Source organism: Antennarius striatus, chromosome 6 (assembly GCF_040054535.1).
Source record: "Antennarius striatus isolate MH-2024 chromosome 6, ASM4005453v1, whole genome shotgun sequence".
Taxonomy (NCBI): Eukaryota; Metazoa; Chordata; class Actinopteri; order Lophiiformes; family Antennariidae; genus Antennarius; species Antennarius striatus.
Genome location: NC_090781.1, coordinates 18,705,483 through 18,717,070, shown reverse-complemented (window position 1 = coordinate 18,717,070; position 11,588 = coordinate 18,705,483). Strand labels below are relative to the sequence as shown.

Below are 11,588 nucleotides of genomic sequence, written 5' to 3'. Positions count from 1 at the left end.
CCCCAGTGTAAAAAGAATTACAAAGAACATTAAATTACTTGTCGAACAAGGATTATGTAAATTTCTGACTTTACTTTTTTGTGTTGGCTATGCCACGTTTACTTTACCAAATTGAAAATCATGCAAATATAAAGTTTGTTATTCACTTGGTTACTCAATAAAATACAACAGGCTGAGTATAAACTGCAAGCAATGAAACAAAGCGAAACGAAATTACATTGCGAGTGGTAACTTACATCCCAAGGTGGAGCTCCAGAGATGATGCGATGTGCACGGTGCTGATAAATATCACACATAAAATATCTGGAAACATAATTTCATCCGGAGATACTTATTCAGTCGTCGCAGCCTCTGTATCCATCAAATGAGTTGCATCCTAACATCATTCCTTTACAAAAGTCTTCCTAAAAATATAACTCATTTGATGCAAATCCTTCATTCATAATTGCGGAGATCCATACGTGATTCCCGCACACTGGTTATGCAGAAGCGCGACTTAAGTCTTGTCAATAGCAGCTTTGAAATGGCTCCTGGTAAATGCACCACCCACAGCCATTTAGGGGGCCACCTCCCAAAGCCCCCCGCGACAGTGACCTGTGCATTCGCCTATTAGCACAGACTGAAAGGCTCTATCTCTCATACGCAAGCAATAGAAACAACTAGAATTAATTAATTAATTAATAATTAAAATTAATTATCTCCATAAATTCAGTTATGACTATGGTGAAATTCTGCTCCTCTTGTTCATCAGTGTCAATTGCTTTGAAATTTAAAAAAAAAAAAAGTTAATTACCACATGAGTAAGAATTACATTTAAATCAGCGATGACATACAGAAATTTGGCCAGGATAGAATTTTTTAAGAAATAGACGATATTTTTAACTGAAATATTGACATTGCTCAATGAAAATTGAAAGTAACAGCAGGAAAATTAAAAATAAAAACAGACGCAGAATTAAAATTATACATAATTTTAAACAGTAAATAAAATGACAATTTTGTGTATTAGTGTATGTTAACTTCTATTGTTTTTGTACGGTTTCTTTCAATTTCAACGTCGAAAAGTTTGGGTAACGTCACTTCCTGCCGACTGTAGTACTTCCTGTTTTGGTTTCAGACAGGAGAGGAGGTCCCTCTCTTGTTTGAGGGAATGATTTACAATTTCATCAGTTATAATAAGTAAGCTTTAACGGTACCTTTCATCTTATATGTACATATATATGTCCTAGCTGCCGTTGGAATTTAATTAATTATTCGTCGCAGAGGTAGCATACATCATTAGCCACAAAGCAAACGGTAAGAAACTAATTAGCGCTAGCTTGAAATGGCGCAAATGTGTGGTCTAGCTGGTCAAACAAAATGTACAATAGATTTAACATTCGTTTTAGTCACCCATCCTACAATAATTTGATTAGTAAAGATTTTTTTGAAGTAGACTGCATTTCACATATAGAAAGACGCTTTAAAAAGGGCAAGTATAATTACCCTTTTTTACCCTATAATTGCCCTTTATTCCTATGCTGATATCAATTCTCATGTGACAGTAAATGCATGTCTTGTAATTCCAACAGCAGATTTAGCCACTCTTGTCTTATGTAGCCTAGTTTTAACTGTTTGTTCTGTGTCCTGCAAAGTCAGAAGACACTGAATTGTCAGTGAGTTGCGTTATTTTTAGTCAGTAACTCTTTCCTACAGCCAATCAGTATTTTTTAAAGAGATTCTTACTTTGTGGTTTGTCTTCAAAATGTACTAGTAGCTTTTCTACATGGCATTATCAATAGAGATGAAATCATTCACCTCAAGACTCTCATATTGTTACCTCAAGACTCTCACATTGTTTTGCTTTCTGTTTTGTCTTTGTCACAAGATTTACAGCTAGCTCTGCGTTGTTGAACAAATTACTACACACAAACAAATGAACATAGCAGCATTCCCTTCCTCCATGGGCGATATGGCTGAGATGAACCGTATTCAATATGAGCTTGACTACACCGAAGGCATCAGCCAGAAGATGCGCATCCCTGAGATGCTCAAAGTGGCTCCTCAGCACCATGAAGACACTAACTTTGGACCTCAGGATGTCCCCCAAAGTGTCATAATGCAAGTTCCAGAGAGAATTATGGTTGCAGGTCAGTGTACTAGGGAAGATTTGTGTTTCCTGTAGATTTCAGTCTTTTACTGCACCCGCATGTATGACTGATTAGCTGAATGTAATCTCATTGTTACATGTTTTTAATATGATGATTGAAAGATATTAGATTTTACCTTCACCAGTGGCCCAGGACCTTTTTCTTCCTATTTCCATTTAGTTATTAGGATGAATATTATTTCAATTCTCTGTGAATTCCACAATTCATTATGAGGCACACTAGCATGTTGCTTCACAACATAAGGAAAAAGTACCAGAGGTAATTGTTTAACTCCAGCATCTTATCACAGTACCATGTTTATATTGTGTGATGTATAAACTGCTTCAGTCTCTCATTCTTTACTTCAACACACACCTTCCTTTGTCAGGAGATAGTAATGACGCACAGTTCCCCAGACCCAGTGACATGGACCTAATCCAGTCAGCACTAGACACCCTGTCACTGAAGACTCCGCCTAGAGTCCTCACCCTCAATGAGCGGCCCCTGGACTTCCTGGAAGAGGATCAACAGGCAGCTTCAAGTAGTGAAGAGGTGGTAAGTAAAAAAGCAATCAAAATTTATTACTAAGAGGGCCACAGAATACGCATTCCTGACTATATACCACATCCTGAAAAAATTATTTGTCATTTCTCATTTTAGGTGCAGCCCCAGGGACGATTAAGAAGAGAACGCTCAGCCAGTGAGAATATGGCTGCTCGTCATCACAGTCAGCTGTTGCACAATGATTCTACGTAAGTAATGTACCAGGTATTCGATTATTAGATAATTTTCTGTATGCATGGTTATTTTTGTTAAATAGTTTTTCCATTCACACTTTTGGTTGTGTTGTGGGAGCTGTTGCTTTCAGCTTTAAATCAGATTTCATTGTAATCTGTCACTGGTACTCATACATTAATGCGATTATTTTAAACATTTTGTCTCCTATGTATTTGATGTGATGATTTATCAATTAAAAAAGGACAATTGTCATACAGGCTGTAGATTTTCTGCAATGCTCCCGAGATGTCAGAGTATACTTGAATTAGCAGAGCCGGGCAGAGTTTCTATCCAGTGTGCCCTGTAGCCTTTTATTAGAACATTATGACTGTTGCACTGAAAATATGAACAATTTTACTGTTTTGCAATAAATGTTCATTATGTCTTTAGTCAAAACAAGAGCAAGTGACATCCTATTATTCTTGAAGGTATGGTTGCCGCCTGTTTGGCGGCTCAAACAGTGAACTTGAAGGTGTTCTGTCATGAGTAATCAAATCACTAGTGGAATAATTTGCTCACTCATTCTTTAGTTCAGATCTCCTTTTCCTTTTCTGATTTTTTGTTTTATAGATTGAATATCAGCGTCCAGTAGGTCAAACCTGCAGATATTGCTGATATTATTTTTATTCACTTTCAACAGACTTAAATCTCTCAAATCAGTAAAAAAAGGAGGTTTTTTTCCTTATTTCTCTCCCCCCCTCTTCCTTTCTTTCCTCTTTTGTCTTTTCCTTCCCTCTCCCTCTGAATTGACTGCTCTTAATGCTGGGCACTGAACAGTGCGACCCAGTCCCCCCCAGTCACTGTCCATCTTTTCCCCCCTCTCATGGAGACTGAGGAAGAGCACAGTCTGTACAGCACTAGCGGTGTTCTATCTTTCATCCAGTCCACTACACGTCGGGCTTACCAGCAAGTCCTGGAGGCCATGGATGAGAACCCTCGCAGGTGATCTCCCAATCATCTGGTCTTTTTTTTATCTTAAATATTGGAAAAATTTGGCTTGCAAGTTAACAATACACACTCAACCGACTGGGGGAGATTGGGGTGTTTCAGAAATCTTGTTTTGCCTGTAGTTACAGTGGAAAATTGTGATGGTTTGTGTGATTAGCTCAAGCATTACATGAGCATTTTCCATCTGGAAGTTTGTAAAATTCAGTAAGAATGCTACTACAGCTAGCTCACAATCTTTGGCATTTTTAATATTTACATACCCACATATTTCAGCCTGTAGATGTGTGCTTGTGGATGTAGAGAAACTTATGTGAGCTGTAGAAGGCCTCATCAACTACATATAATATTGAAAAGTAATATTGAAATATAATATTCAGTTTGGAAAAAAGTTACTGGTCCCTGTTTAGAATCTTTAAACATCTGAGAATATTAAGATTTTACAGTTCTGATGTTTGCTTCTCCTGAGCAAGGTGAAAGCCCATTTCAGATGATTGATAGGCAAAACTTTTGATATTCACATTCCACATTATCAGCCTTGTGTCTGTTAAGAAAAGGGTTTTAAACAGAAGTGTTCCATTGAAGCGACTTGATGAATCTGCCAGGAATCAGAAAGAGGGGCAGACACCAAAAGTCATTGACTAGGAGCAAAAGTGTTTGTTTGGTTTTTTTGAATGGCATGCGCTGTAATCATTCAGCTCCAGAGTTCTATATCTCTTTTTTAGAGACAATCGAAAGAACAGTCTTTGAGAGCACTTGTGTTGTTTCATGAGACATCATAATTGACAGGGTGAAGTTACCCTGTTAATGTCCAGGACATCACATTGCAATCTCTTCTTGTCCGTCCCTTGTTCCAACTCTGTCTTTCCCCACCTCTATAGCAAACCATCACTGCGAGGGGGGTCGGCCTCAAGTTCCAACCCCCTGCATGAATCCAGGTAATGTCACCTGGCTATCTTCGGTCTGATCCTTTGTGCTAGTCCTCATCCTTTCCTCTTCTTCCATTGTGATTTCAGGTTCAGAACTAATATCCTGGTGAAATGTTGCCTGTTAAAATTATTACTGTTGGCTTGGGTAATATATCTAAAGCATGCTTAACCAATCAGTCCCTCGCTGCAGCACTAAAAATGTCTGCTTTCTTTTGAAGGCATAGCATTACATTATCAACTTATGACACCTCGCTGGACGGTGGGCCTGATGACATGACCGTGGTTGACGCAACAACACTTCGACGTCAGGTTAGTTTGTAATAAATATACTCCATCTTTCATCTGTAGACCCACTCATGTATCACCTCTGACTAAGACAATATGTAATGAATTATTCATTTATAGCTCATCAAGTTGAATCGGAGACTCCAGCATTTAGAAGAGGAGAACAAGGAACGAACAAGGCGAGAGATGTTCCTGTACTCAGTCACTGTTGCTTTCTGGTTCATCAACACCTGGATGTGGTTGCGACGTTAGAGCCGGCCTGTAATTCTCTGCCAACATGGAGGCAGAAGAGCACTCTATACTCTACAGTAGTTCTTGTGTCAAAACTTAGCTACTTGCTGCACTCAGTCCTTCTGTAAGAAGACCTGTACATATTTACATTAAGGTCTTTTGCACTGGGCAAATATTTTGATTTTGTTTATGACAGTTTTTGTTTTTTTTTACTCTTCTTTCAACCTGTCTCCTGTTTTATTTTTATTATAAATTGCTCACCGTAATCATGACATGTTGTAAATATTTCTTCATGTAACTCAGACCATTGGAAAGAAATCCAAAGCTGCACTGATAATAGTTTACCAAACAAAGTACAAGTACTCTGCAGCGCGAAGACATGTTGCATATTTATTCTTGCCAGAGATATATGTGATTTGAACCTGGAAGTATGACAAAATTAATAAACCCATACATGTGCCATGTTGTTTTTCAATCTTACAATGCTATGAATGGCTTAAATGTATCATAATTCTGTTCTGTGAAGTAAGAATATACTATCAGGTGTGCATTGGCTATTTTGAAATCATGTTGTCATTGGACTGAACACTTAGTGAAACTCGAGCTGTCAATTTAAAAGAATAAAATAGTATCTGATCTGAACAATTCACGAGAAAAAAGCATGAACAAACATCAGAAATGTTTATTTTACATTGTTCGACAATGAATTACTTGTCCAAACTTCATTCATTCATCTTCTTGAGGCTACAAGAGGCTCGGATCTTCTATACCTCGGTGGAGGACCCAGAACCTTGTTTCTGATTCTGATCTAGAGTCCCACCGAGCTCCTGGAACACATACGACCCGACACAGGACCCTGTCTTCAAAGGTGATCTCAGCCTTGCTTGGTCACTACAGCACGTGTCAAACTCAAGGCCCAGGGGCCAAATGTAGCCCACCAAGCCCATTTTAATTTTGACAAAAACGTTTTGAACAAAGTTAATGTCCTAACGTCTGTTTGATGTTATTTTTCTGTATTCACTTGGATATTTTGATCTTTGATTGATGGAGTTATGTGGGTTTGATAATCTGACAAAAGGATTTGTTATAACGGAGAAAAAAGCATTTTTTCTTTGCAACTCTAATGTTTGTAACTTGAATAAGTAATAAATTGAGATTTATAATTTGTTATTTAACATTAAGGAGTAGTTATGTTTATTTTACATTTGAGTTGTGTTTAGTTACATTTATAAGTTACATCTGGCCGTTTGATTACATCAATTATGCTGATGTGGCCCTCAGTGAAAATTAGTTTGACACCCGTGCTCTATAGCAGTGGATAGACCTCCAGACGGTCATACTACTAGTACTTTGCATGTAGGTGTGAGTGTGAACATGTCTGGCTTTTGGATGAGCTGGTATCTCATCTGGGAGGCATCCTGCCTCTTGTGTTAGCTAGCTAACTAACTTTAGGAGGGACACACACAATTATAATATAGGTAACTAAGAAACTCTCCATGTTCTGTAAATAAGTATGTAAGGAGTACAAGCTATAATAGTACAAGTAGGACTCACGTAAATTACACGAGTAGGTCAAAGCCTTGATCTACTCCTCGTGATTGTACGTACTGCATGATTGCTTGTGCAGTGTACTCTCCTTGTGATACGATCCACAGTGTGTTACGGTCGTGCACACTAACTAACTTGAGGGACAAATGCAATTATACATATTATATAGATTATATATAAGTCAATCACCCAGTCAATCAAAGAAGGGATCATTGCAACAGATGAACCCCTGTCTGATACGTTGTATGTCTTTTATTTGCATCATCAATATTTAAATTGCAGTTCAACACATTCAATGTTAATTTGAATTAGATGTTTGTCTTCACTGACTGTACTTTCAGATGACACACCGGACATGACATTGAACTAATAAATAAACTACCCAGATAAGACTAAGACAAGAGGAAGTAGAGTAAATGACACATTAACAGAGACGGTGTGGGGGGATGTACAATAACAACAAGAGGACATTGTCCAGGTTAAGGGTCATCTTGGACATGACTACATCCTGCGGTTTAAGACACTGATGGGACACAGGAGGAACTTTCCCACCAAACTACTGAGCACTAGAAGGGATCTCTGCTGCTCTTGCAACTGGTTTGGTAGTTTTCTAGGTTGGGTTTGCAAAAAGAATAGACTAGAGGGTCCACGGTAAGTCCTTATGGATGCAGCATCAATAGGTACATACTGAATCTTCAATGTCTACTGTCCCATGCAGCTGACAGGAAGTCATAGAACCTTTTCCTCCATCCTTTGACCTTTTTAGTCTCTCTACTATTTTCAGTGGTGGCTCCCTTTGTACCAGATTGTTGCTTGTCAGCATCAGAACCAGTGGCAACCTTAGAACCATCCGTAGTGTTTGTTCCTTGTGTACCAGAGTCATTAACAGAGGCTGTGTTGGTTCCAAATACATCATTGGTCCCTGCATGGGTAGCTTCATCTTTCTTGTCATGATCTGAGATAGCAAGTCTGAGTCCAACCAGCGGTTGTTCCAGCTGGCAGTCCTCAATGGCCTGAGCGGCTGATTGCACATACTCGTCACAGACGTATCATGCCCTACGTCATGGTTTCATTACAATGAAACACTATTTCTGCTAGGTCTGCACGCGGTCTGCACGCGAGGTCTGCACTATTTCTGCAAGGTCTGCACGTGGTTGAATGGAGGGGATGAGATGTCAGCCTGTGCTGCAGTGTAGCGGGCCAAGGTGTTGTGATGTTTTGATATTAGATAGTGACGCCTTATATTTTTGACCATTGTGAGATAGATATTAGATAGATATTAGATATTAGATGTTGTGATTTTAGATAGATTTTTTGATATTATATAGATATTAGATTTGATATTAGATCGTGACGCCTTACATTGTAAGAATGGTGAACCTTACCCACCATGTGGGCCTCCTGCTAATTTTCTCTTGAACTTTTTTATTATTATTTATGTTATTTTATTTTATTTTATTTTAATTTTATACTGTTTATATTTTAGTTATAATTTAGTATATGCCCTGTTAATGCTACATGTGTCTGTTAGTGTAGTGTATGTCTTGTGTTATGTCCTTTGGTGTCGGTGTTTCTTTTTTTTATCCAGTATTTATTCATTAAGTAATGCCTGAGGGGTGGATATGTGCTATTTCCCCCAGGATTAATGAAGTATCTATCTATCTATTTTGAAATCATGGTGTTCATTACTTTTCTTTAGTTGGAGTGAATACTTAGTGAAACTCGTGTGCTATCAATTAATAGAATATAATAGTATCTGTTCTGATCACAATTAATGTACTAGGTAAAAACATGAACGAAAATTAGAAATATTCCTTTTACATTGTTCGACGGTAAAATACTTGTCCAAACTTCATTCATCTTCTTGAAAACAAGATTGTCATTGTCTTGTCTTCAGCCACTTATCTGCTGGAGTCTGTTCCATCTGCCAACAGGCAAGCGGCAGGGTACACCCCGGATTAGACTCTATCTGGAGTGGCATGCGCATACGCCACTAAAATTATATTTGACCCGCCGGTCACCCAAAAATACCCTTATGTGATCCGCCAGTCAACAAAAATAAGAAAAATTATTGATCAGCCAGTCAATAAAAAAAAATTTTTTATTGACCCGCGAGTCAAGAAAAAAAAAGAGAAATTTGTACAACCTGCTGAAAAGCCAAAGAAATAATTTTATTTGACCCGCCGGTCACCCAAAAATACCCTTATGTGATCCGCCGGTCAATAAACATAAGAAAAATTACTGATGAGCCAGTCAATAAAATAAAAATTTTATTGACCCGCAGGCCAACAAAAAAAAGAGAAATTTTTACAACCTGCCGAAAAGCCAAAGAAATAATTGTATTTGACCCGCCGGTCAACCAAAAATACCCTTATGTGATCCGCCGGTCAATAAACATAAGTAAAATTATTGATCAGCCAGTCAATAAAAAAATTTTCTTTAATGACCCGCGGGTCAATAAAAAAAACAAGAAATTTTTACAACCTGCCGAAAAGCCAAAGAAATAATTTTATTTGACCCGCCGGTCACCCAAAAATACCCTTATGTGATCCGCCGGTCAAGAAAAAAAAAAAGAAATTTTTACAACCTGCCGAAGAGCCAAATAAATAATTTTATTTGACCCGCCGGTCAACCAAAAATACCCTTATGTGATCCGCCGGTCAATAAACATAATAAAAAATCTTTGATCAGCCAGTCAATAAAAAAACATTTTTATTGACCCGCGGGTCAACAAAAAAAGAAAGAAATTTTTACAACCTGCCGAAAAGCCAAAGAAATAATTTTATTTGACCCGCCGGTCACCCAAAAATACCCTTATGTGATCCGCCTTTCAATATACATAAGAAAAATTATTGATCAGCCAGTCAATAAAAAAAATTTTTTTTGACCCGCGGGTCACAAAAAAATACAACCTGCCGGAAAGCCAAACAAATAATTTTATTTGACCCGCCGGTCAACCAAAAATACCCTTATGTGATCCGCCGGTCAACAAACATAAGAAAAATTACTGATCAGCCAGTCAATAAAAAAAACATTTTTATTGACCCGCGGGTCAACAAAAAAAACAAGAAATTTTTACAACCTGCTGAAAAGCCAAAGAAATAATTTTATTTGACCCGCCGGTCACCCAAAAATACCCTTATGTGATCCGCCGGTCAATAAACATAAGTAAAATTATTGATCAGCCAGTCAATAAAAAAAACATTTTTATTGACCCGCGGGTCAACAAAAAAAACAAGAAATTTTTACAACCTGCTGAAAAGCCAAACAAATAATTTTATTTGACCTGCCGGTCAACAAAAATACCCTTATGTGATCCGCCGGTCAATAATCATAAGAAAAATTCCTGATCAGCCAGTCAATAAAAAAATTTTTTTTCTTGACCCGCGGGTCAAGAAAAAAAAAAAGAAATTTTTACAACCTGCCGAAAAGCCAAAGAAAGAATTTAATTTGACCCGCCGGTCACCCAAAAATACCCTTATGTGATCCTCCTTTCAATAAACAAAAGAAAAATTATTGATCATGCAATCAATAAAAAAAAATTTTTTATTGACCCGCGGGTCAAGTAAAAAAGAAAGAAATTTTTACAACCTGCTGAAAAGCCAAACAAATAATTTTATTTGACCCGCCGGTCAACAAAAATACCCTTATGTGATCCGCCGGTCAATAATCATAAGAAAAATTCCTGATCAGCCAGTCAATAAAAAAAAATTTTTTATTGACCCGCGGGTCAAGAAAAAAAGAAAGAAATTTTTACAACCTGCCGAAAAGCCAAAGAAATAATTTTATTTGACCCGCCGGTCACCCAAAAATACCCTTATGTGATCCGCCTTTCAATAAACAAAAGAAAAATTATTGATCATGCAATCAATAAAAAAAAAATTTTTATTGACCCGCGGGTCAAGAAAAAAAGAAAGAAATTTTTACAACCTGCCGAAAAGCCAAAGAAATAATTTTATTTGACCCGCCGGTCACCCAAAAATACCCTTATGTGATCCGCCTTTCAATATACATAAGAAAAATTATTGATCAGCCAGTCAATAAAAAAAAAAATTTTTATTGACCCGCGGGTCAAGTAAAAAAAAAAGAAATTTTTACAACCTGCAGAAAAGCCAAAGAAATAATTTTATTTGACCCGCCGGTCAACCAAAAATATCCTTATGTGATCCGCCGGTCAATAATCATAAGAAAAATTCCTGATCAGCCAGTCAATAAAAAAAAATTTTTTATTGACCCGCGGGTCGAGAAAAAAAAAAATTTTTACAACCTGCCGAAAAGCCACATAAATAATTTTATTTGACCCGCCGGTCACCCAAAAATACCCTTATGTGATCCGCCGGTCAAGAAAAAAAAAAAGAAATTTTTACAACCTGCCGAAGAGCCAAATAAATAATTTTATTTGACCCGCCGGTCAACCAAAAATACCCTTATGTGATCCGCCGGTCAATAAACATAATAAAAAATCTTTGATCAGCCAGTCAATAAAAAAAACATTTTTATTGACCCGCGGTCAACAAAAAAAACAAGAAATTTTTACAACCTGCAGAAAAGCCAAACAAATAATTTTATTTGACCCGCCGGTCAACAAAAATACCCTTATGTGATCCGCCGGTCAATAATCATAAGAAAAATTCCTGATCAGCCAGTCAATAAAAAAATTTTTTTTATTGACCCGCGGGTCAACAAAAAAAGAAAGAAATTTTTACAACCTGCCGAAAAGCCAAAGAAATAATTTTATTTGACC

At 37.3% G+C, this 11,588-nt stretch overlaps 2 protein-coding genes across 4 annotated transcripts in view; one reads left to right on the top strand and one right to left on the bottom strand.

Annotated features, from left to right (window-relative positions):
• egfem1 (EGF-like and EMI domain containing 1) overlaps positions 1-475 on the bottom strand; it is a 43,461-nt gene extending 42,986 nt beyond the window's left edge. The window contains 1 exon segment of the mRNA XM_068316883.1: positions 237-475. Within this exon segment, the coding sequence (XP_068172984.1) occupies positions 237-313 (77 nt within the window). The 5' untranslated portion in view covers positions 314-475.
• Positions 476-1,098: 623 nt separating this feature from the next.
• On the top strand, positions 1,099-6,477 carry mffa (mitochondrial fission factor a). 3 transcript variants are annotated; one of them, XM_068316881.1, is made up of 8 exons: positions 1,099-1,179; positions 1,868-2,129; positions 2,518-2,684; positions 2,790-2,881; positions 3,684-3,848; positions 4,733-4,789; positions 4,999-5,089; positions 5,186-6,477. In XM_068316881.1, the coding sequence occupies exons 2-8, from the start codon at positions 1,916-1,918 to the stop codon at positions 5,315-5,317; spliced, it is 918 nt and encodes a 305-aa protein (XP_068172982.1). In that variant the 5' UTR covers positions 1,099-1,179; positions 1,868-1,915; the 3' UTR covers positions 5,318-6,477. The 3 variants fall into 3 exon arrangements, with proteins under 3 accessions (XP_068172982.1, XP_068172981.1, XP_068172983.1); XM_068316880.1 differs by having other exon boundaries at positions 1,105-1,296; XM_068316882.1 differs by lacking the exon at positions 3,684-3,848 and having other exon boundaries at positions 1,105-1,296.
• Positions 6,478-11,588: the final 5,111 nt, after the last annotated feature.

Excerpts from the sequence above, each read along its gene's own strand:
- mffa (XM_068316881.1), top strand. The coding sequence starts at position 1,916 with ATGAACATAGCAGCATTCCCTTCCTCCATGGGCGATATGGCTGAGATG. Across the intron at positions 3,849-4,732 it reads ATGGATGAGAACCCTCGCAG|CAAACCATCACTGCGAGGGG; the intron begins GTGATCTCCCAA and ends CCACCTCTATAG. Across the intron at positions 4,790-4,998 it reads AACCCCCTGCATGAATCCAG|GCATAGCATTACATTATCAA; the intron begins GTAATGTCACCT and ends TTTCTTTTGAAG.